The sequence below is a fragment of the Zosterops lateralis genome, assembly GCF_965231275.1.
Source record: "Zosterops lateralis genome assembly, chromosome: 3".
Classification (NCBI taxonomy): Eukaryota; Metazoa; Chordata; class Aves; order Passeriformes; family Zosteropidae; genus Zosterops; species Zosterops lateralis.
The window spans coordinates 113,173,769-113,199,430 of NC_139764.1; the positions used below are offsets into that span (position 1 = coordinate 113,173,769).

General features: G+C 49.5%; 1 protein-coding gene across 4 annotated transcripts in view; it reads left to right on the forward strand.

Moving 5' to 3' along the window:
• Positions 1 to 25,662, forward strand: part of PTK2B (protein tyrosine kinase 2 beta) — a 68,606-nt gene that overhangs the window by 31,627 nt on the left and 11,317 nt on the right. For all 4 annotated transcript variants that reach the window (XM_083856812.1, XM_083856811.1, XM_083856813.1 and 1 more), the window contains exons 8-24: positions 1,524 to 1,664; positions 3,456 to 3,530; positions 3,938 to 4,039; positions 4,320 to 4,437; positions 5,693 to 5,732; positions 5,836 to 5,882; positions 6,296 to 6,349; positions 7,356 to 7,453; positions 7,968 to 8,052; positions 13,007 to 13,107; positions 13,194 to 13,309; positions 15,192 to 15,292; positions 15,373 to 15,462; positions 17,628 to 17,832; positions 19,517 to 19,625; positions 19,742 to 19,807; positions 23,015 to 23,161. In XM_083856812.1, the coding sequence (XP_083712938.1) occupies positions 1,524 to 1,664; positions 3,456 to 3,530; positions 3,938 to 4,039; positions 4,320 to 4,437; positions 5,693 to 5,732; positions 5,836 to 5,882; positions 6,296 to 6,349; positions 7,356 to 7,453; positions 7,968 to 8,052; positions 13,007 to 13,107; positions 13,194 to 13,309; positions 15,192 to 15,292; positions 15,373 to 15,462; positions 17,628 to 17,832; positions 19,517 to 19,625; positions 19,742 to 19,807; positions 23,015 to 23,161 (1,695 nt within the window). The remainder of the gene's footprint in view (positions 1 to 1,523; positions 1,665 to 3,455; positions 3,531 to 3,937; positions 4,040 to 4,319; positions 4,438 to 5,692; positions 5,733 to 5,835; positions 5,883 to 6,295; positions 6,350 to 7,355; positions 7,454 to 7,967; positions 8,053 to 13,006; positions 13,108 to 13,193; positions 13,310 to 15,191; positions 15,293 to 15,372; positions 15,463 to 17,627; positions 17,833 to 19,516; positions 19,626 to 19,741; positions 19,808 to 23,014; positions 23,162 to 25,662) is intronic.

A 25,662-nucleotide genomic window follows, 5' to 3' on the forward strand; every position in this document is an offset into this window, starting at 1 on the left:
CCATGTGTCCGTGGGTCCATGTCCCTGTGTGTCCCTGTGTCCATGTCCGTGTGTCCATATGTTTCCATGTGTGTCCGTGTATCCGGGTGTGTCCCTGTGTCCATGTCCCTGTATCCCTGTGTGTCCATCTGTGTCCATGTCTGTGTGTCCGTGTGCGTCCTTGTGCGTCCATGTCCCTATGTCCCTGTGTGTCCCTGTGTCCATGTCCTTGTGTCCATGTGTGTCCACATGTCCAAGTGCATCCCCACATTCCTGTGTCCCTGTCCCCACTCCGCTCCCATGTTCCACATGGCCACCACCATACCGGTGTTCCCGTATCCCACACCTGTTCCCGTATCCAACACCGCCCCCATCCCGGTGTTCCCATATCCAACACTGGTGTTCCCATATCCAACGCTGCCCCCATCCTGGTGTTCCTGTATCCAACACCCTGTTCCCATATCCGACACCGCCCCCATCCCGGTGTTCCCATATCCAACACTGGTGTTCCCATATCCAACGCTGCCCCCATCCTGGTGTTCCTGTATCCAACACCCTGTTCCCATATCCGACACCGCCCCCATCCCGGTGTTCCCATATCCAACACTGGTGTTCCCATATCCAACGCTGCCCCCATCCTGGTGTTCCTGTATCCAACACCCTGTTCCCATATCCGACACCGCCCCCATCCCGGTGTTCCCATATCCAACACTGGTGTTCCCATATCCAACGCTGCCCCCATCCTGGTGTTCCCGTATCCAACACCCTGTTCCCATATCCGACACCGCCCCCATCCCGGTGTTCCCATATCCGACGCCGCCCCCATCCTGGTGTTCCCATATCCAAAACCGGTGTTCCCATATCCAACAGCATGTCCTTTCCAGTGTTCCCATATCCAACACCGGCCCCATCCCGGTGTTCCCGTATCCGACACCCTGTTCCCATATCCAACACCATCCCATCCCAATGTTCCCATATCAAACGCTGCCCCCATCCCAGTGTTCCCATATCTGACACTGCCCCCATCCCGGTGTTCCAATATCCAACACCCTGTTCCCATATCCAATGGCGCCCCCATCCTGGTGTTCCCATATCCAACACCGCCCCTATCCCGGTGTTCCCATATCCAAAACCAGTGTTCCCATATCCAACAGCATGTCCTTTCCAGTGTTCCCGTATCCAACCCCGCGTCCATCCTGGTATTCCCGTATCCAACCCCCTGTTCCCATATCCAACACCGGCCCCATCCTGGTTTTCCCATATCCAACACCGCCCCCATCCCGGTGTTCCCATATCCACCACCACTCCCATCCCGGTGTTCCCATATCCAACATCATGTCCATCCTGATGTTCCTATATCCAACACCGCCCCCATCCCGGTGGTCCAATATCCAACACCTGTTCCCATATCCAACACCGCCCCCATCCCGGTGTTCCCATGCCCCACACCTCCCTGTCCATCCCGGTGTTCCCATATCCCCCATTGCCCTGTCCATCCCGGTGTTCCGGTATCCCACGGCGTGTCCCCGCGGGTGTCCCGGCAGCCGCGGCAGCTGCGGAAGATGATCCAGCAGACGTTCCAGCAGTACGCGCTCCTGCGGGAGGAGGAGTGCGTCCTGAAATTCCTGCAGACCCTGGGGACCTTCGCTCCCATCGACCAGGAGAGCTTCCGCTGCCAGCTCGTCGTGCGTCACCGCGAAACGGGAGACGGGATATGGGATACGGGATTTGGGGTGTGGGATACGGGATGTAGGATGTGGGATATGGGATATGGGATTTGGTATAAGAGATATGGGATAGAGGATACAGGATGTGGGTATGGGATATGGGATACAGTATATGGGATATAGGATACAGGATTTGAGAATCAGGATATGGGATATGGGATGTGAGATATGGGATATGGGATACAGGGTACGGGATATGGGGCACAGGTTGTGGGATACAAGAGATGGGATTTGGAATATGGGATACGGGATATGCGATTTGGTATATGGGATATGGGATACAGGATATGGGATGTGAGTATGGGATATGGGATGTGGGATGTGGGGTACGGGATGTAGGATGTGGGGATATGGGTATGGGATATGGGATACGGGATGTTGGATATTGGGTAAAGGATATAGGATGTGGGATACGGGATATGGGATGTGAGATTCGGTATACGAGATACGGGATGGGATACAGGATATGGGATGTGAGTATGGGATATGGGATACGGGATATTGGATGTGGGATACAGGATGTGGGATTTGGTGTATGAGATATGGGATAGGGGATACAGGATACAGGATGTGGGATACGGGATATGGGATTTGGGATGTGGGATACTGGATTTGGGATGTGGGATACGGGATATGGGATGTAGGATATAGGTATGGGGTGTGGGATATGGGATACAGATATGGGATATGAGATATGGAATGTGGGATGTGGGATATGGGATACAGGATATAGGATGTGGGATATGGGATACGAGATATGGGATACGGGATGTGGGATACAGGATATGGAATGTGGGATATGGTATGTGGGATAGGGGATACGGGATGTGGGATACAGGATATGGGATATTGGATACAGGATTATAGGATATGGAATGTGGGATATGAGATGTGGGATATGGGTATGGGATGTGGGATACAGGAATGGGATTCGGTATACGAGATATGGGATACAGGATGTGGGTATGGGATATGGGGTGTGGGATATGGGATGTGGGATTCAGTATATGAGATACGGGATATGGGATACAGGATATGGGATGTGGGTATGAAATACAGGATATGGGATGTGGGATATGGCTATGGGATGTGGGATACAGGATATGGGATGTGGGATACGGGATATGGGATGTGGGATACGGGATATGGGACATAAGATGTGGGATACGGGATGTGGGATACGGGAAATGGGATACAGAATATGGGATATGAGATGTGGAATATGGGATGTGGGATACAAGAGATGGGATTTGGAGTATGGGATACGGGATGTGGGATACGAGATATGGGATATGGGCTACGATACATGGGACATGGGATACGAAATATGGGATACAGGGTCTGGGATCTGGGATATGGGATATAGGCTGGGGGGATATGAGATATAGGATACATGATTTGGGATATGGGATTCAGGATATAGGATACAGGACAGGGGATACAGGATATGGGATTTGGGATATGGGACACGGGCCATGGGATATGAGATATGGCATACAGGATATGGGCTGTGGAATATGGGATATAGGATTTGGGATATGGGATACAGGATGAGGTGGGGTGGAGTTAGGTGGGAACGGGATGGGCTGGGATATTTGGAATGGACACAGGGATGGTGATGGGATGGGGCAGAGTGAGGTGGAGATGGGACGAGGGAGGGGTTGGGATTTTATGGAAATGGGATGGGATGGGACAGGACCTTTGGGATTTCCCCTCATCCCGAGTTCCCTCTGGCTCCCGCCCCCTCAGCAAGGATGGAACATCACGGTGGATCTGGTCATCGGCCCCCAGGGCATCCGGCAGGTCACCAGCAAGGAATCCAAGGTGGGAATTCCGGGTTGGGAACCGCCAAGGTGAGAATTCCAGGCTGGGAACCACCACAGTGGGAATTCCGGGCTGGGAACCACCATGGTGGGAATTCCGGGCTGGGAATCGCCAAGGTGGGAATTCCGGGCTGGGAACCACCACGGTGGGAATTCCAGGCCGGGAACTGCCAAGGTGGGAGTTCCAGGCCGGGAACTGCCAAGGTGGGAGTTCCAGGCTGGGAACTGCCAAGGTGGGAATTCCGGGATAGGAACCACCACGGTGGGAATTCCAGGTCGGGAACCACCACGGTGGGAATTCCAGGCTGGGAACCACCACAATGGGAATTCCAGGCCGGGAACTGGAACATCCCGCCAATTAAACCAAACCGCGGATCGAATTCCCGACCCATCCCCCCCTTCCCACAGCCCACCTGCCTGGCGGAATTCCGGGATATCCAATCCATCCGGTGCTCCGGAGCCGAGGACGGCCAGGCTCTGCTGCAGCTGGGGCTCAGCGGGACCCCCCCGGTGAGGAGCTGGGAGAGGAGGTTCCTGGGAATGCCCAGTGGGATCCCTGTGGATCAGGGTGGGATTTGCTAGAAGCTTCCATCATCTCCATGTTCCCCTAAAACCTTGGGAATGTTCCCACCTTTTCCTGGGGAATTCTTGTGTTGTCCCAAGTGGATTGGAATACTGGGAAGGAAGGTTATGGAAAACTGGGATTGGTGGCGGAGCAGGGAAAAAGGGGGGACCCCCCCCCATCTCACATTCCCGGGCTCATCCGTGCCCCCATCCCGGAATTCCCAAGTCGCTGTCGATCAAGACGTCGTCGCTGGCCGAGGCGGAGAACATGGCCGACCTCATCGACGGCTACTGCCGCCTCCAGGGCCGCTCCGAGAATTCCCTCATCGTCTTCCCCAGGAAAGGTGGGAATGGGGGAGAACTGGGGTGGGATAGTGGGGTAATGGGATGGCAATGGGAATAATGGGATGGGATAAGGGGATTGGAGGGAGGGATGGGATGGAGGGATGGGAATTGGATAGGATGGGATGGATGGGATGATGGGATGGGAATGGAGAAGGGATGGGATAATGGGATGGGAATGGGGTGGGATGGGATAATGGGTTAGGATGATGGGATGGGATGGGGATGGGATGGGAATAGGATGGGATGGAATAGGATGGGATGGGAATGAGGATGAGGATAAGGATGAGGATGATGGGATGAGGATGAAGATGAGGATGGGATGCAATGGGGATGGATTGGGATGGGGATGGGATGGAGGGTGAGATGGGAATGGGATAATGGGATCGGATTGGGATGGGAATGGAGTTGGAGATAGAACGAGTTTGGGATGGGGTTGCAATTGGATGGGATGGGAGGGCTTTGGGATGCAAATGAGAACGGAGATGGGATGGAATGGTCGGCACGGGATGGGAATGGAATGCAGTTGGATTACAGTTGGAATGGACATGGGAATCCGGATGGTGTTGGAATGGGTGGAGTGGATGGGTTGATGGGATGGGATAGGATGAGAATGGAGATGGGATAATGGGATGATGGGATGGGGATGGGATGGGAATGGAGATGGGATAATGGGATGAAAATGGAGATAGGATGGGATTGGGATGGGGATGGGATGGGAATGGAGATGGGATAGGATGGGAATGGAGATGGGGATGGGAATGAGGATGGGATGGGAATGAAGATGGAGATGGGGTGGGATGGGATAATGGGAGGGGAATGGGATAATGGGATGGGATAATGGGATGGAGATGGGATGGAAATGGGGATGGGGACGGGGATGGGGATGGGAATGGGGATGGGAATGGGGATGGGATGAGACAATGGGATGGAGATAGGATGAGATGGGATGGGATGGAGGGATGGGAATTGAAATAGGATAGGATAGGAATGGAGATGGGATGGGATAATGGGATGGGGATGGGATTGGGATGGGAATGGAGATGGGATGGGATGGGATGATGAGATGGGAATGGGGATGGGAATGGAATGCAGTTGGAATGGACATGGGAATACAGATGGGGATGGGAATGGGATGGAGTGGATGAGGATGGGATTGGAATAGGATGGGAATGGAGATGGGATGAGGATGGGATTGGGATGAGATGGGAATGGAATGGGATTGGGATTCACGGGAATTCCCTTTCCTCTCTGCAGATCGGGAGAAGAGGATCAGCCTCCCACAAATCCCGGCCCCGTGAGTGATCCCGGCCCTTTTCCCGGGATTCCCTGCCCTCTGAGGGGTCGGGATCCCGCTCCTGATCCCCCATCCCGCTCCCTGACCCTCTTCCCACCCTCAGGAATCTCGGGGAGAGGCATTCCACGCTTTCCCACAGCATCAGCGGGGGTGAGTCTGGGCTCTTCCCTCTTCCCACCATCCCAGGGGTGCGGGACGGGATTTTTATGGAATTCTGGGATGGAAAAGGGAAACGAGACCTTTCCTGGAGTTCTGAGATTCCCAGGGAAGCTCCTGGATCCCAAAATTCCTTCCCGGAGAGGAGGAGTCGGGCTGGGGCTGGATCCAATCCCAGGCTAGGAGAGCTGGGAATGTCCAGCTGGATCAGGGAAGGATCCAGGGAATCCTGGGAGCCTTTTCCAGAGGGAAAGGAGAGCTGGGATTTGGGATTTGGGATAAAGGGGGAATGGAATTCCCACTGGGAAAGGGGATCTCGGGGCTGGAATTCCCAGAAAATCCCCTGGAACACCCAAAGAAATCCTGGATCACCCCCCGGTATATTTTGGGATTTTTTTTTTCCCCAGATTCCGAAATTTATGCCGAAATCCTGGACGAGTCCTCGAGGCCGAGATCCGGAAGTAGGTGCTTCCCTTTGGGAATTCTCCCTCTGAAGGGTCCCAGCTCCTCTTGGCCCATCCCAAATCCTCACCCCATCCTCAAAAAGGTCTCGGAAGGTCCTGGAGGAGCTGGGATGAGCCCTGGGGCAGGATCCATGGATTCTCATGGATGGAAAGGACAGAATCCATGGATCCATGTGGGAATGATGGAAAGGGCAGAATCCGTGGATCCTCATGGATGGAGAGAGAAGGATCCATGGATCCATGTGGGAACGATGGAAAAGACAGAATTCATGGATCCCCATGGATGGAGTGGACAGGATCCATGGATCCTTGGAATGATGGAAAGTACAGAATCCATGGATCCATGTGGGAATGATGGAAAAGGCAGGATCCATGCAGGATCCCATGTTTTTTTGGGATCGTCATGGATGGAGGGGACAGGATCCATGGATCCATGTGGGAATGATGGAGAGAGCAGGATCCACGCAGGATCCCGTGTTTTTTGGGATCCTCATGGATGGAGGGGACAGGATCCATGGATCCATGTGGGAATGATGAAAGGGCAGGATCCATACAGGATCCCATGGTTTTTTGGGATCCTTGTGGATGGAGAGGGCAGGATCCATGGATCCATGTGGGAATGATGGAAAAGACAGGATCCATGGATCCTTGGAATGACTGAAAGGACAGGATCCATGGATCCATATGGGAATGATGGAAAAGACAGAATTCATGGATTCCCATGGATGGGGACGGGTCAGAATCCATGGATCCATGTGGGAATGATGGAAAGGGCAGGATCCATGGATCCATGAAGGATCCCATGTTTTTTTGGGATCCTCATGGATGGAGAGGGCAGGATCCATGGATTCATGTGGGAATGATGGAGAGGACAGAATCCATGGATCCTCATGGATCTCGATGGCCAGATCCCAGGGACATCTCCCAGTTCTCCCATTGGAATCATCCCCCGGAACAATCCGGAATAAATAAATCCATCCCTTCCCTCTTTTCCCTCTTCAAGTCCAGCACTTCGGGATCTCCCGCGACGACGTCACCCTGGGCCGGATCCTGGGAGAAGGATTTTTTGGAGAGGTCTACGAGGGGACCTACACCACCCCGGTGAGATCCAGTCCCAATCCCAAAATCCGGGATCCCGGCGGGATTTGGGATCGTCCCATTCCCGATTTTTTTTTTTTTAATTTTAATTTTATTTTAATTTAAATTTAATTTTATTTTAATTCTATTTTAATTTAATTTTAATTCTATTTTAATTTTATTTTAATTTAATTTTAATTCTATTTTAATTTAATTTTAATTCTATTTTAATTTTATTTTAATTTAATTTAAATTCTATTTTAATTTTATTTTAATTTAATTTTAATTCTATTTTAATTTAATTTTAATTTAATTTTAATTTAAATTTAATTTAATTTAATTTTAATTCTATTTTAATTCTATTTTAATTTTATTTTAATTCTATTTTAATTTTATTTTAATTTAATTTTAATTCTATTTTATTTAATTTTAATTTTATTTTAATTTAATTTTAATTCTATTTTAATTTAATTTTAATTCTATTTTAATTCTATTTTAATTTAATTTCAATTTTATTTTAATTTTTTGGGGGGTGCAGAAAGGGGAGCAGATCAGCGTGGCCGTCAAGACCTGCAAGAAGGATTGCAGCCCCGAAAACCGGGAGAAATTCCTCAGCGAAGCCGGTATCCCCATGGGGTTTTTGGGATCCTGAGGGTCTTCCTGGGGATTTTAGGGATCTTTGGGGTCCTGATGGGGGTTTTTGGGATCCTGGGGGTCCTGATGAGGGTTTTTTTGGGAGTCTGATGGTCTTCCTGGAGATTTTTGGGATTCTGAGGGTCCTGGTGGGGTTTTTTTTGGGAGCCTGATGGTCCTGGTGGGGATTTTTTGGGAGTCTGATGGTCTTCCTGGAGATTTTTGGGATTCTGAGGGTCCTGGTGGGGGTTTTTGGGATCCCAAGGGTCCTGGTGGGGATTTTGGGGATCCTGAGGGGGGGTTTTTGGGATCCTGAGGGTCCTGATGGGGATCCTTGGGGTCCTGATGGGATTTTTTGGGATCTTGAGGGTCTTCCTGGGAGTTTTTGGGGTCCTGATGGGCTTTTTTGGGATCCTGAGGGTCTTCCTGGGGATTTTAGGGATCTTTGGGGTCCTGGTGGGGATTTTGGGGATCCTGAGGGGGGGTTTTGGGGATTCTGTGCGTCCTGATGGGGATCCTTGGGGTCCTGATGGGTTTTTTTGGGATCCTGAGGGTCTTCCTGGGGATTTTTGGGATCTTTGGGGTCCTGATGGGGGTTTTTGGGATCTTGAGGGTCCTGATGGGGATCCTTGGGGTCCTGATGGGATTTTTTGGGATCTTGAGGGTCTTCCTGGAGGTTTTTGGGGCCCTGATGGGGGTTTTTGGGAGTCTGATGGTCTTCTTGGAGATTTTTGGGATCCTGGAGGTTCCCAGTGGAGATTTTTTGGGGTCCTGATGGGTTTTTTGGGATCCTGAGGGTCTTCCTGGGGATTTTAGGGATCTTTGGGGATCCTGATGGGGGTTTTTGGGATCCTGGGGGTCCTGATGGGGATCCTTGAGGTCCTGATGGGGGTTTTTTGGGATCCTGAGGGTCTTCCTGGGGATTTTTGGGGTCCTGATGGGATTTTTTGGGATCCTGAGGATCTTCCTGGAGTTCTTTTGGGATTCCGAGGGTCCTGGTGGGGATTTGGGGGTCCTGAGGATCTTCCTGGAGATTTTTGAGGTCCTGATGGGGTTTTTTTGGGATCCTGAGGGTCTTCCTGGGGATTTTGGGGCCCTGATGGGCTTTTTGGGGATTCTGATGGTCTTCTTGGAGATTTTTGGGATCCTGGAGGTTCCCAGTGGGGATCTTTGGGGTCCTGATGGGGCTTTTTGGGATTCTAATGGTTCTGATGGGTTTTTTTGGGATTCTAATGGTCCTGATGGGGTTTTTTTGGGAGCCTAATGGTCCTGGTGGGGATTTTTGGGAGTCTGAGGGTCTTCCTGGAGATTTTTGGGATTCTGAGGGTCCTGGTGGGGGTTTTTGGGATCCCAAGGGTCCTGGTGGGGATTTTGGGGATCCTGATGGGATTTTTTGGGATCTTGAGGGTCTTCCTGGGGGTTTTGGGGGCCTTGATGGGCTTTTTTGGGATTCTGATGGTCTTCTTGGAGATTTTTGGGGTCCTGGAGGTTCCCAGTGGGGATTTTTGGGGTCCTGATGGGTTTTTTTGGGGATCCTGAGGGTCTTCCTGGGGATTTTAAGGATCTTTGGGGTCCTGATGGGGTTTTTTGGGATTCTAATGGTCCTGATGGGGTTTTTTTTTTTGGGAGTCTGAGGGTCCTGGTGAGGATTTTTTGGGATCCTGAGGGTCTTCCTGGGGATCTTTTGGGGTCCTGATGGGGTTTTTTGGGATCCTGAGGGTCTTCCTGGAGGTTTTTTCTGGGATTCCGTGGGTCCTGGTGGGGATTTTTGGGGTCCCGAGGGTCCTGGTGGGGATTTTGGGGGTCCTGAGGATCTTCCTGGAGATTTTTGGGGTCCTGATGGGATTTTTTGGGATCTTGAGGGTCTTCCTGGGGGTTTTGGGGGATTCTGATGGGCTTTTTTGGGATTCTGATGGTCTTCTTGGAGATTTTTGGGATCCTGGAGGTTCCCAGTGGGGATTTTTGGGGTCCTGATGGTTTTTTTTTTTTGGGAACCTGAGGGTCTTCCTGGGGATTTTAGGGATCTTTGGGGATCCTGATGGGGGGTTTTTGGGATCCTGAGGGTCCTGATGGGGATCCTTGAGGTCCTGATGGGGTTTTTGGGATCCTGAGGGTCTTCCTGGGGATTTTTGGGATCTCAAGGGTCTTGATGGGGGTTTTTGGGATCCTGAGGGTCCTGATGGGGATCCTTGGGGTCCTGATGGGTTTTTTGGGATTCTAATGGTCCTGATGAGGTTTTTTTGGGATCCTGAGTGTCTTCCTGGGGATTTTTGGGATCCCAAGGGTCTTGATGGGGTTTTTTTGGGATCCTGGGGGTCCTGATGGGGATCCTTGGGGTCCTGATGGGGGTTTTGGGGATTCTAATGGTCCTGATGGGTTTTTTTTGGGAGCCTGATGGTCCTGGTGGGGATTTTTTGGGAGTCTGAGGGTCTTCCTGGAGATTTTTGGGATTCTGAGGGTCCTGGTGGGGGTTTTTGGGATCTTGAGGGTCTTTCTGGGGGTTTTGGGGCCTTGATGGGTTTTTTGGGATTCTGATGGTCTTCTTGGAGATTTTGGGGATCCTGGAGGTTCCTGATGGGGATCTTTGGGGTCCTGATGTTTTTTTTTTGGGATTCTAATGGTCCTGATGGGGTTTTTTTGGGATCCTGAGGGCCTTCCTGGGGATTTTTGGGATCCTGAGGGTCTTCCTGGGGATTTTAGGGATCTTTGGGGTCCTGATGGGGGTTTTGGGGATTCTAATGGTCCTGATGGGGTTTTTTTTGGGAGCCCGATGGTCCTGGTGGGGATTTTTTGGGAGTCTGATGGTCTTCCTGGAGATTTTTGGGGTTCTGAGGGTCCTGGTGGGGGTTTTTGGGATCCCAAGGGTCCTGGTGGGGATTTTGGGGATCCTGAGGGGGGGTTTTGGGGATTCTGTGTGTCCTGATGGGGATCCTTGGGGTCCTGATGGGATTTTTTTGGATCTTGAGAGTCTTCCTGGGAGTTTTTGGGGTCCTGATGGGCTTTTTTGGGATCCTGAGGGTCTTCTTGGAGATTTTTGGGATCCTGAAGGTTCCCAGTGGGGATTTTTGGGGTCCTGGAGGTTCCTGGTAGGGATTTTTGGGGTCCTGATGGTTTTTTTTGGGATCCTGAGGGTCTTCCTGGGGATTTTAGGGATCTTTGGGGTCCTGGTGGGGATTTTGGGGATCCTGATGGGGGGTTTTGGGGATTCTGTGCGTCCTGATGGGGATCCTTGGGATCCTGATGGGATTTTTTGGGATCTTGAGGGTCTTCCTGGAGGTTTTTGGGGCCCTGATGGGGGTTTTTGGGAGTCTGATGGTCTTCTTGGAGATTTTTGGGATCCTGGAGGTTTCTGGTAGGGATTTTTGGGGTCCTGATGGTTTTTTTTGGGATCCTGAGGGTCTTCCTGGGGATTTTTGTGATTCCAAGAGTCCTGATGGGGGTTTTTGGAATCCTGGGGGTCCTGATGGGGATCTTTGGGGTCCTGATGGGGTTTTTGGGATCCTGGGGATCCTGATGAGGTTTTTTTGGGAGCCTGATGGTCCTGGTGGGGATTTTTTGGGAGTCTGAGGGTCTTCCTGGAGATTTTTGGGATTCTGAGGGTCCTGGTGAGGGTTTTTGGGATCTTGAGGGTCTTCCTGGGGGTTTTGGGGGCCTTGATGGGCTTTTTGGGGATTCTGATGGTCTTCTTGGAGATTTTTGGGATCCTGGAGGTTCCCAGTGGGTCCTGATGGGTTTTTTTGGGATCCTGAGGGTCTTCCTGGGGATTTTTGTGATTCCAAGAGTCCTGATGGGAGTTTTTGGAATCCTGGGGGTCCTGATGGGGATCTTTGCGGTCCCAGTGGGGATTTTTGGGATCCTGAGGATCCTGCTGGGGTTTTTGGGGATCCCAAGGGTCCTGTTGGGGTTTTTTTGGGGATCCTGAGGGTCCGTTGGGGTTTTTTGGGATCTCCAGGTTTCAGATGGGGATTTTTGGCATCCTGATGGGATTTTTTGGGACCCTGCTGGGGTTTTTCAGGATCTCAAGTGTCCAGCGAGGGTTTTGTTGGGGATCCTGATGGTCCTGATGGATTTTTTTGGGATTCTGATGGTCCTGATGGTGTTTTTTTGGGATTCTGAGGGTCCTGCTGTGGTTTTTTGGGATCCTTTGGCTCCTGCTGGAATTTGGAACCCACCATTCCAAGCCGGGAATTTTGGGATTTCTGGAATTAGAGACCCACCATTCCAATGTCGGAATTTTTGGGATTCCCAGAACTGGTGACCCGCCATCCCAAGGTGGGAATTTTTGAGATTCCTGGAATTTGGGAATTCCCGCCATCCCAAGCTGGGAATTTTGGGATTTCTGGAATTGGGGACCTGCCCTTCCAAGGTGGGAATTTTTGGGATTTCTGGAATTGGTGACCCACAATTCCAAAGTGTGAATTTTGGGAATTCCTGGAATTGGGGATCCACCATTCCAAACTGGAAATTTTTGGGATTCCCAGAACTGGGGACCCACCGTCCCAAGGTGGGAATTTCTGGGATTCCCAGAATTGGAGACCCACCATTCCAAGTTGGGGAATTTTTGGGATTCCTGGAATTTGGGAATTCCTACTATCCCAAGGTGGGAATTTTTGGGATTCCCAGAACTGGGGACCCACCATCCCAATGTGGGAATTTTAGGATTTCTGGAATTGGGGACCCACAATCCCAATCTGGGAATGTTTTGGGATTCCCGGCTTTGGGAATTCCTGTCATCCCATGGCGGGAATTTTGGGGATTCCCAGAACTGGTGACCCACCATTCCAAGGTGGGAATGTTTTGGGATTCCTGGAATTTGGGAATTCCTGCCATCCCATGGCGGGAATTTTTGGTATTCCCAAATTTGGGAATTCCCACCCTTCCAATGTGGGGAATTTTTTGGGATTCCCAAATTTGGTAATTTTTTGTGATCTCCTCCCCTTGCAGTTCTGATGAAGAAGCTGGACCACCCCCACATCGTCAAACTCATCGGCATCGCCGAGGACGAGCCCACCTGGATCGTCATGGAGCTCTATCCCTACGGAGAGGTGCCACCCCCTTCCCCACCCCATTCCCCACCCCATTCCCGGCCGGAATTCCGGGTGCTGATCCCTCTGGGAATGTCGTGTTGCAGCTGGGGCAGTACCTGGAGCAGAACCGGGCGGGGCTGGCCGTGCCCACCCTGGTGCTCTACGCGCTGCAGGTGTGCAAGGCCATGGCCTACCTGGAGGCCGTCAACTGCGTCCACAGGTCAGGGAATACCCGGGGATTTGGGGAGGTTTAAGGGAATTAGGGGGATTTTGGGATGGGTGGGAGAAGGTTGTGGAGGGAGAGGGTGGTGGGTGTAGGGATGGGGGAGTGTGGGATGGTTGGTGGGGTGAGAGTTTTCCTCTTCTGTTTGTTTTCCATTCGTGTCCCACCCCAATCCATCCCGTCCGATCTCCATTCCCATCCCACCCTCGTCCTATCCCAATCCCATCCCCTTGTCCCATCCCAATCCCATCTCATCTCCATTCCCATCCTATCCCATTATCCCATCCCAATCCCATCCCATCCTGCTATCCCATTGTCCCATTACCCCACTGATCCCAATCCCATCTCATAATCCCATTATCCCAGTGATCCCATCATCCCATTACCCCATTACCCCATTATCCCATATACCCCATAACCCCATTACCCCATATCCCATCATCCCATTTTCCCATCATCCCATTATCCCATCATCCTGTTACTCCATCCCATTGATCTCATTATCCCATTACCCTCTTACCCCATTATCCCACTGATCTCATTATCCCTTTATCCCATCGATCCCATTATCCCCTTATCCCATCCCATTATCCCATTGATCCCATTGATCCTCTTATCCTATCCCATTGATCCCATTGATCCCATTATCCCATTGATCCCACTGATCCCATTATCCCTTTATCCTATCCCATTGACCCCATTATCCCATTGATCCCATTATCCCCTTATCCTATCCCATTATCCCATTGACCCCATTATCCCATTGATCCCATTGCCCCATTGATCCCATTGATCTCTTTATCCCATTGATCCCGTTGACCCCATTGACCCCATTGACCCCATTGATCCCATTGATCCCATTGATCCCATTATCCCCTTATCCCATCCCATTATCCCATTGATCCCATTATCCCTTTATCCCATCCCATTATCCCCCTGATCCCATTATCCCTTTATCCCATCCCATTATCCCATTGACCCCATTATCCCATTGATCCCATTGATCCCCTTATCTTATCCCATTAATCCCATTGATCCCCTTATCTTATCCCATTGATCCCACTGATCCCATTGATCCCATTATCCCTTTATCCCATCCCATTATCCCATTGATCCCTTTATCCCATTGATCCCATTGATCCCATTGATCCCACTGATCCCACTGATCCCATTATCCCTTTATCCCATCCCATTGATCCCATTGATCCCATTATCCCATTGATCCCATTGATCCCATTATCCCCTTATCCCATTTATCCCACTGATCCCATTTATCCCATTGATCCCATTGATCCCATTGATCCCATTGATCCCATTGATCCCATTATCCCTTTATCCCTTTATCCCTTTATCCCATTGATCCCATTATCCCTTTGATCCCATTATCCCTTTGATCCCATTATCCCTTTATCCCTTTATCCCATCATCCCATTGATCTCATTGATCCCATTATCCCATTGATCCCATTATCCCATAACCTCATTATCCCCTTATCCCATTGACCCTATTATCCCATTGATCCCACTATCCCTTTATGCCATCCCATTATCCCATTGATCCCATTATCCCCTTATCCTATCCCATTATCCCATTGATTTTATTGACCCCTTATCCCATCCCTTTATCCCATTGATCCCATTGATCCCATTACCCTCTTACCCCATTATCCCACTGATCATTATCCCTTTATCTCATCCCATTATCCCATTAATCCTATTATCCCATAACCCCATAACCCCATTGATCCCATTGATCCCATTTATCCCATTATCCCATTGACCCCATTGACCTCATTACCTCGTTACCCCATTGACCCCATTGCTCCCGTTACTCCCGTTGACCCCACAAACCCCGCTGTCCCCGTTGTTCCCCGGCGCAGGGACATCGCCGTCCGGAACATCCTGGTGGCCTCCCCGGAGTGCGTCAAACTCGGCGACTTCGGCCTCTCCCGTTACATCGAGGACGAGGAGTACTACAAAGGTACCGGCATCCCCTGGGATCATCCCACAGATCCCACAGATCCCTCGAGATCTCGGGATCATTCCCGGATCATTCCCCAGCCTCCGTCACCCGCCTGCCCATCAAGTGGATGTCGCCGGAATCCATCAACTTCCGGCGCTTCACCACGGCCAGCGACGTCTGGATGTTCGGTGCGTGCCCCGGGGATTCCTGGGATTGGTGGGATCCCCGTGGGATTTGGGGTGGGATCCTGGGATTTGGGGTGGGATCCCGGGATTTGGGATGGGATCTTGGAACTCATCATTATGGAGTGGGATCCTATCCCGAATCCCAGGATCCCAGGATTCACATGGTTCCCATGGCATGGGGTGATATCCCGGGATTCAGGATGGGATCCTGGAATTCATCATCATGGAATGGGGATCCCGGGATTTATCCACTTCCCGTGGTGTGGGGTGGGATCCTGGGATTCACCTCATTCCCATGGGGTGGGATCCCAAGATTCGGGATGGGATCCTGGAATTAGTCACCATGGAGTGCGATCCTGGGATTTGGGATGGGATCCTAGAATTCATCATCATGGAGTGGGATTCTGGGATTCAGGATGGGATCCCAGAACTCATCATCACGGATTGATCCGCTTCCTGTGATGTGGGGCGGGATTCCTGGGATTGATCCACTTCTCTTGGTGTGAGATCCCAGGATTTACCCACTTCCCGTGGTGTGGGGTGGGATCCCAGAATTCATCATCATGGAGTGGGATCCTGGGATCGATCCACTTCCCATGGGGTGGGATCCCAGGATTCAGGATGGAATCCCAGAATTCATCATCATGGAGTGGGATTCTGGGATTCGGGATGGGATCCCAAAACTCATCGTCATGGAGTGGGATTCCCGGGATTTATCCACTTCCCGTGGTGTGGCGTGGGATCCTGGGATTCACCTCATTCCCATGGGGTGGGATCCCAAGATTCGGGATGGGATCCTGGAATTAGTCATCATGGAGTGGGATCCTGGGATTTGGGATGGGATCCCAGAATTTATCATCATGGAGTGGGGATCTTGGGATTGATCCACTCCCCGTGGCGTGGATGGGATGGGATTCCTGAGATCAGCGTGATCCCCGTGGGATTTGGGGTGGGATACTGGGATTTGGGATGGGATCTCGGAATTCATCATCAGGGATTGATCCGCTCCCCCGTGGTGTGGGGCGGGATTCCTGGGATTGAGGATTCTGGAATTCATCATCACGGAGTGGGATCCTGGGATTCGGAATGGGATCCTGGAATTCATTGTCATGGAGTGGGATCCCGGGATTAAGGATGGGATCCCAGAATTCATCGTCGTGGAGTGGGATCCTGGGATCGATCCACCTCCCATGGGGTGGGATCCCGGGATTCAGGATGGGATCCCAGAATTCATCATCATGGAGTGGGATCCTGGGATTAAGGATGGGATCCCAAAACTCATCATCATGGAGCGGGATTCCCAGGATTTATCCACTTCCCGTGGTGTGGGGTGGGATCCGGGATGAGATCCCGGAATTCATCATCATGGATTGGGATCCTGGTATTTAGGATGGGATCCCAGAATTCATCATCATTCTTAGATTCCCAGGAATTCCTCAAAAAAAAAACCAGAAAAGGAGTGGATTCCTGGGAATTCCCCCAAAAAATACCTTGGGAAAGGGGCAGATTCCCAAGAATTCCTCCCAAAAAAAACCAGGAAAGGGGCGCATTCCTGGGAATTCCCCCCCAAAAAAACCCAGGAAAGAGGCAAATTCCCAGGAATTCCCCCTAAAAACCCCAGGAAAGGAGCAGATTTCTGGGAATTCCCTCCAGAAAACCCAAAAAAACCCAGGAAAGGGGCAGATTTCCTGGAAATTCCCCCCAAAAATACCTTGGGAAAGGGGTGGATTTCTGGGAATTCCCCCCCAAAAAAACCCAGGAAAGGAGCAAATTCCCAGGAATTCCCGTAAAAAAACCCTTGAAAGGGGCAGATTCCCAAGAATTCCTCTAAAAACCCCCAGGAAAAGGGCAAATTCCCAGGAATTCCCCTAAAAATTACCTTGGGAAAGGAGCAGATTTCTGGGAATTCCCCTCCCCCCCAAAAAAAACTAGGAAAGTGGCAGATTCCTGGAAATTCCTCCCCCCAAAAAAACCCCCAGGAATAGGGCAGATTCTTGGGAATTCCTTCCAAAAAGAACCCCAAAAAAGGGGTGAATTCCCCTAAAAAAAAAAAAAACAAACAAAAAAGGGGCGAATCCCCCTAAAAAAACCCCAAAAAAGGGGCGAATTCCCAGGAATTCAAGGCGTATTCCCAGGAATTCCCAGATTTTGACTTTTTCCCCGTCCAGCGGTGTGCGTGTGGGAGATCCTGAGCCTGGGGAAGCAGCCGTTCTTCTGGCTGGAGAACAAGGACGTGATCGGGGTCCTGGAGAAGGGGGACCGGCTGCCCAAGCCCGACCTGTGCCCGCCCGTCCTCTACACCCTCATGACGCGCTGCTGGGACTACGACCCCGGAGACAGGCCCAAGTTCCAGGAGCTGCTCTGCAGCCTCAGGTGAGCCCGGAATTCCGGGGGATTCCGTGGATTTGGGTGGGAATGTTGGGGAAAAATCTGGGAAAAGGTTTGGGTCGGGAGGTTTTATGGAAAGGATTCGGGTCAGGAGTTTTTATGGCAAAGTTTGGGTTCAGAGACTTTCCCGGGAAGCAAAACTCTCCCATTCCAAATGGGAATCCCAAAGGCTCCTCCAAGCCCAAGTTCCAGGAGTTGGGAATTCTGGAGGATCCATGGATTTGGTGGGAATGTTGGGGGAAAAAAATCTGGAAAAAGGTTTGGGTCGGGAGGTTTTATGGAAAGGATTCGGGTCGGGAGTTTTTATGGCAAAGTTTGGGTTCAGAGACTTTCCCGGGAAGCCAAACTCTCCCATTCCAAAGGGGAATCCCAAAGGCTACTCCAAGCCCAAATTCCAGGAGTTGGGAATTCTGGGGGATCCATGGATTGGGTGGGAATGTTGGGGGAAAACATCTGGGAAAAGCTTTGGATCGTGAGTTTTTATGGCAAAGTTTGGGTTCAGAGATTTTCCCGGGAAGCAAAACTCTTCCATTCCAAAGGGGAATCCCAAGGCTCCTCCAAGCCCAAAATTCCAGGAGTTGGGAATTCTGGTGGATCCATGGAATGTTGGGAGAGTTTTTATGGAAAGGTTTGGGGTTGGAGGAGCCGTTGGAGCCCTTTTGGAAGGGGATGAGATGGAAGAACTTTGATTCCTGGGAAAGGGTCTCCAAAGGCTCCTCCAAGGCCAAAATTCCAGGAGCTGCTCTGCAGCCTCAGGTGAGCCCGGAATTCCGGGGGATTCCATGGATTGGGGGGAATGTTGGGAGGAAGATTTGGATTGGGAGGTTTTATGGAAAAGATTCAAATCGGGAGTTTTTATGGCAAAGTTTGGGTTCAGAGACTTTCCCGGGAAGCAAAACTCTCCCATTCCAAAAGGGGAATTCCCAAGGCTCCTCCAAGCCCAAAATTCCAGGAGCTGGGAATTCTGGAGGATCCATGGATTTGGTGGGAATGTTGGGGGGAAAAAAATCTGGAAAAAGGTTTGGGTCGGGAGTTTTTATGGAAAAGTTTGGGTTCAGAGACTTTCCCGGGAAGCAAAACTCTCCCATTCCAAAGAGGAATCCCAAGGCTCCTCCAAGCCCAAAATTCCAGGAGTTGGGAATTCTGGAGGATCCATGGATTCGGTGGGAATGTTGAGGAAAAATGTGGGAAAAACCTTGGATCGGGAATTTTTATGGAAAATTCTGGTTGGAGGAGCCTTGGAGGGGTGAGAACGTTGGCAAAAAATCTGGGAAAATCTTTGGATCGGGAATTTTCATCGGAAAACTCTGGAGAAATCGGAAAAATTGGCGATTGGAAAATTCCGGAGAACCTTTTGGAATGGGGATGAGAATTCCCAGGAAATCCCACATTTCACTGGGATCAACCATGGGAATCCCACCATCCTCCCACCCCAAACCCACCTCAATTCCCAATAAAACCCCGTTATCCCAACCCGGGAATTCCCGGGAATGTCGCCCCCGTTTGTGTCCCCTCTCCACCTCAATTCCCGATAAAACCCCGTTATCCAAACCCGGGAATTCCCGGGAATGTCGCCCCTGTTTGTGTCCCCTCCCCACCTCAATTCCCGATAAAACCCCGTTATCCCAACCCGGGAATTCCCGGGAATGTCGCTCCCGTTTTTCCGCAGCGACATTTACCTGATGGAGAAGGAACTGGCCAAGGAGCAGGAGAGGAACAACCGGCACCGCCCTCCCAAAATCCTGGAGCCCTCGGGATTCCAGGAGCCGCCCCCAAAGGTTTGGGATGGAGCTGAGCCTCCCTTTTTATTCCCATGAAATTCCCAGATTTGGGATCCAGAGGAAATTCCCAATTTTTTTTTTTTTTAATTTTTTCCTTCCTCATCCCTCCACAGCCCAGCAGGACCATGTACAAACAGCCGTCCCAGAATAACCTCCTGGCTCCCAAACTGCAATTCCAGGTGAGGATCCCGCCGGGAATTTAATGGATTTTTTTTTTGGGATGGGAAGCGCTTCCGGCTCCGGGTTTTATTCCCGGAGTCGTTGGGCTTGGAAAAGATCTTGGAGATGTTGGAGTTTGACCGTTCCCACCCACTTGTGGATTTGGATCCGTCCAGGAATGATGATTCATCCAGGGCCGGGTGGATTTTTCCATGGAAACGTCCCAATATTCCATGAAAATATCCCAATATTCCCAATATCCCGTCAACCTTTTGTCGGGATGAGCCTCCAAAACTCTCTGGAGGCCGGAACGAGCCAAATATCCCAAACCATTCCCAGTTTTTATTGGGATGAGGCTCCAAAACTCTTTGGAAGGAGCCAAATATCCCAAACTATTCCCAATTTATTGGGATGAGCCTCCGAAACTCTTTGGAAGGAGCCAAATATCCCAAACCATTCCCGATTTTTATTGGGATGAACCTCCAAAACTCTCTGGAGGCCGGAAGGAGCCAAATATCCCAAACCATTCCCAGTTTTTATTGGGATGAGTCTCCAAAACTTTTTGGACGGAGCCAAATATTCCAAACCATTCCCGATTTTTATTGGGATGAGCCTCCAAAACTCTTTGGAGGCCGGAAGGAGCCAAATATCCCAAACCATTCCCGATTTTTTGGGATTCCAAAACTCTCTGGAGGCCAGAAGGAGCCATTCCCAATTTTTATTGGGATGAGCCTCCAAAACTCTTTGGAAGGAGCCAAATATCCCAAACCATTCCCAGTTTTTATCGGGATGAGCCTCCAAAGCTCTTTGGAAGGAGCCAAATATCCCAAACCATTCCCAATTTTTTGGGATTCCAAAGCTCTTTGGAGGCCAAAAGGAGCCAAATATTCCAAACCATTCCCAGTTTTTATTGGGATGAGCCTCCAAAACTCTCTGGAGGCCGGAACGAGCCAAATATCCCAAACCATTCCCAATTTATTGGGATGAAATTCCAAACCTCTTTGGAAGGAGCCAAATATCCCAAACCATTCCCGATTTATCGGGATGAGCCTCCAAAACTCTTTGGAAAGAGCCAAATATTCCAAACTATTCCCGATTTTTATTGGGATGAGCCTCCAAAGCTCTTTGGAGGCCGGAAGGAGCCAAATATCCCAAACTATTCCCAATTTTTATTGGGATGAGCCTCCAAAACTCTCTGGACTGGAAGGAGCCAAATATCCCAAACTATTCCCGATTTTTTGGGATTCCAAAACTCTGTGGAGGCCAGAAGGAGCCATTCCCAATTTTTATTGGAATGAGCCTCCGAAGCTCTTTGGAAGGAGCCAAATATTCCAAACTATTCCTGATTTATCGGGATGAGCCTCCAAAACTCTTTGGAAAGAGCCAAATATCCCAAACCATTCCCGATTTTTATTGGGATGACCCTCCAAACCTCTTTGGAAGGAGCCAAATATCCCAAACCATTCCCGATTTTTATTGGGATGAGCCTCCAAAACTCTCTGGAGGCCGGAAGGAGCCAAATATCCCAAACCATTCCCAATTTTTTGGGATTCCAAAGCTCATTGGAGGCCAGAAGGATCCAATATTCCCAGCCATTCCCGATTTTTCGGGATTCCAAAGCTCTCTGGAGGCAGCAGGAGCCTCCATCCCGCTCTTCCCGCGCTCCTGCTCCGTCCGTGTGCCCGCGCTTGCCCCTTTCTCTTTCCCCTTTCCCCTTTCCCTTTCCAAATTCTCTTTCCCCTTTCCCTCCTCAAATTCCCTTCCCAAATTCCTTTCCCTCCTTCCCAAATTCCCTTTTTAAATTCCCTTTCCCCTTCCCTTCCCAAATTCCTTTCCTTTCTTCCCAAATTCCCTTTCCCCTTTTCCCTTTCCCAAATTCCCAAATTCCCTTTCCCCTTTCCCTTCTTCCCTTCCTAAATTCCCTTTCCCCTTTCCCCTTCCCTTCTTCCCAAATTCCTTTCCATTCCTTTCTTCCCAAATCCCCTTTTCCCCTTTTCCCCTTTTCCCCTTTTCCCCTTTTCCCCTTTTCCCCTTCCCCTTTTCCCCTTTCCCTTCCATTCTTCCCAAATTCCCTTCCCAAATTCCCTTCCTAAATTCTCAAATTCCCTTCCTAAATTCCCCTCCCTTTCCCCTTTCCCCTTCCCAAATTCCCTTTCCCCTCTTCCTTTTCCCTCTTTCCCTCTTTCCCCTTTCCCTTTCATTCCCTTCCCTTCCCAAATACCCAAATTCCCTTCCCTTCTTCCCTTCTTCCCTTCTTCTCAATTTCCCTTCCCAAATTTCCAAATTCCCTTCCCTTCTTCTCAAATTCCCTTCCCAAATTCCCTTTCCCCCTTTCCCCTTTCCCCTTTCCCTTCTGTTCCCTTCCAAAATTTCCTTCCCCTTCCCCTTCCTTTTCCCTGTTTTCCCCTTTCCCCTTCCCCTTTCCACTTCCCAAATTCCCAAATTCCCTTTCCCCTTCCCTTCCCCTTCCCAAATTCCCTTCCCTTCTTCCCAAATTCCCAAATTCCCTTTCCCCTTCCCTTCTTCCCAAATTCCCAAATTCCCAAATTCCCAAATTCCCCTTCCCAGATTCCCAAATTCCCTTCCCAAATTCCCAAATTCCCTTTCCCCTTCCCTTCTTCCTAAATTCCCAAATTCCCTTCCCAAATTCCCAAATTCCCTTCCCCTCTTTCCCCCTTTCCCCCTTTCCCCTTCCCAAATTCCCTTTCTCTTTCATTCCCTTCCCAAATTCTCTTCCCAAATTCCCTTTCCCCCTTTCCCCTTCCCTTCCCTTCCCTTCCCTTCCCTTCCCTTCCCTTCCCTTCCCTTCCCTTCCCTTCCCTTCCCTTCCCTTCCCTTCCCTTCCCTTCCCTTCCCTTCCCTTCCCTTCCCTTCCCTTCCCTTCCCTTCCCTTCCCTTCCCTTCCCTTCCCTTCCCTTCCCTTCCCCTCCCTTCCCTTCCCTTCCCTTCCCTTCCCTTCCCTTCCCTTCCCCTCCCTTCCCTTCCCTTCCCTTCCCTTCCCCTCCCTTCCCTTCCCTTCCCTTCCCTTCCCCTTCCCCTTCCCTTCCCTTCCCTTCCCTTCCCTTCCCTTCCCTTCCCCTTCCCTTCCCTTCCCTTCCCTTCCCTTCCCTCCCTTCCCTTCCCTTCCCTTTCCCCTTCCCAAACTCCCAAATAATTCCCAAACTCCCCAAACAATTCCCAAACAATCCCCCTTTTTCTGCCTCTGCGTTTTGCGCTTTTTGCCGCAGGTTCCGGAGGGTCTGTGCGCCAGCTCCCCCACCCTGGCCAGCCCCGCCGAGTTCCCCCCGTGCCCGGCCCGGCGCTCTCCTCCTCCCCCGGGCCGCCGCCACCACCACCCGGCCACCAGCAGCGCCTTCAAACGCCACAGCATGAGGGTAAGACAGGGAAAAATCCCAAAAAATATTCCCAAAAAAAAAATCCCGAAAAAATTAAATCGCGCTTTGCCGCTTTCCGCCGCTTTTGCCGCTTCTGTCGTTGTGTTGATCCCGAATTTATCCTGTTCTGGATTGAATTTATCCTGTTTGTGATTGAATTTATCCTGTTCTTGATTGAATTTATCCTCATTTATCCTCATTTATCCTCAGCATGAGGGTAAGACCAGAATTCCCAAGAAATCAGGGAAAAAATCCCAAAAAAATCCCCCAAAATATCCCCAAAAAATTAAATCCCACTTTGCCGCTTTCGCCACTTCCGTCGTTGTGTTGATCCCGAATTTTTCCTGTTCTTGATTGAGTTTATCCCATTTGTGATTAAATTTATCCTGGTTTTGATTGAATCTATCCTCATGCCACAACTTGAGGGTAAGACAGGGAATTTCCCAAAAAAAAATCCCAAAAAAATCCCAAAAAATTAAATCCCGTTTTGCCACTTTCCGACAATTTCGCCGCTTCCGTCGTTGTGTTGATCCCAAATTTATCCTGTTCTTGATTGAATTTATCCTCATTTATCCTCATTTATCCTCAGCATGAGGGTAAGACCAGAATTCCCAAGCAATCAGGGAAAAATTCCCAAAAAAATCCCCCAAAATATCCCCAAAAAATTAAATCCTGGTTTGTGGCTTTCTGCCACTTCTGTCATTGTGTTGATCCCATTTCTTGAATTTATCCTGTTCTTTATTGAATTTATCCCGTTTGTGATTGAATTTATCCTGTTTGTGATTGAATTTATGGCATGAGGGTAAGACAGGGAATTTTCCCCAAAAAAAATCCCAAAAATCATCCCCAAAAAATTAATTCCCATTTTGCCGCTTTCCGCCGCTTCCGTTGTTGTGTTGATCCCAAATTTTTCCTGTTCTTGATTGAGTTTATCCCATTTGTGATTAAATTTATCCTGGTTTTGATTGAATCTCTCCTCATGCCACACCATGAGGGTGATACAGGGAATTTCCAAAAAAAAATCCCAAAAAAATCCCAAAAAATTAAATCCCGTTTTGCCGCTTTCTGCCGATTTTGCCACTTCCATTGTTGTGTTGATTCCAAATTTTTCCTGTTCTTGATTGAATTTATCCTCATTTATCCTCATTTATCCTCAGCATGAGGGTAAGACCAGAATTCCCAAGAAATCAGGGAAAAATTCCCAAAAAAATCCCCCAAAATATCCCCAAAAAATTAAATCCCGGTATGTGGCTTTCCGCCATTTCTGCCATTGTGTTGATCCCGTTTCTTGAATTTTTCCTGTTCTTTATTGAATTTATCCCGTTTGTGATTGAATTTATCCCATTTGTGATTGAATTTATGGCATGAGGGTAAGACAGCGAATTTTCCCCAAAAAAAAATCCCAAAAATCATCCCAAAAAATTAATTCCCGCTTTGCCGCTTTCTGCCGCTTCCGTCGTTGTGTTGATCCCGAATTTTTCCTGTTCTTGATTGAATTTATCCCATTTGTAATTGAATTTATCCTGTTCTTGATTGAATCTCTCCTCGTGCCACACCATGAGGGTAAGACAGGGAATTTCCCAAAAAAAAATCCCAAAAAAATCCCAAAAAATTAAATCCCGTTTTGCCACTTTCCGACAATTTTGCCGCTTCCGTCGTTGTGTTGTTCCCGAATTTTTCCTGTTCTTGATTGAATTTATCCTCATTTATCCTCATTTATCCTCAGCATGAGGGTAAGACCAGAATTCCCAAGAAATCAGGGAAAAATTCCCAAAAAAAATCCCCCAAAATATCCCCAAAAAATTAAATCCCGGTTTGTGGCTTTCCACCATTTCTGCCGTTGTGTTGATCCCGTTTCTTGAATTTATCCTGTTCTGGATTGAATTTATTCTGTTTGTGATTGAATTTATCCTGTTTGTGATTGAATTTATGGCAAGAGGGTAAGACAGGGAGTTTTCCCCCCAAAAAATCCCAAAAATATCCCCAAAAAATTAAATCCCACTTTGCCGCTTTCCGCCGCTTCCGTCGTTGTGTTGATCCTGAATTTTTCCTGTTCTTGATTGAGTTTATCCCATTTGTAATTGAATTTATCCTGTTTTTGATTGAATTTATCCTCATGCCACACCATGAGGGTAAGACAGGGAATTTCCCAAAAAAAAATCCCAAAAAATTAAATCCCATTTTGCCACTTTCCGACAATTTTGCCGCTTCCGTCGTTGTGTTGTTCCCGAATTTTTCCTGTTCTTGATTGAATTGATCCTCATTTATCCTCATTTATCCTCAGCATGAGGGTAAGACCAGAATTCCCAGGAAATCAGGGAAAAATTCCCCAAAAAAATCCCCCAAAATATCCCCAAAAAATTAATTCCCGCTTTGCCGCTTTCTGCCGCTTCCATCATTTTGTTGATCCCATTTCTTGATTTTATTCTGTTCTTGACTGAATTTATTCCTTTTGTGATTGAATTTCTCCCGTTTGTGATTGAATTTATCCCGTTTGTGAT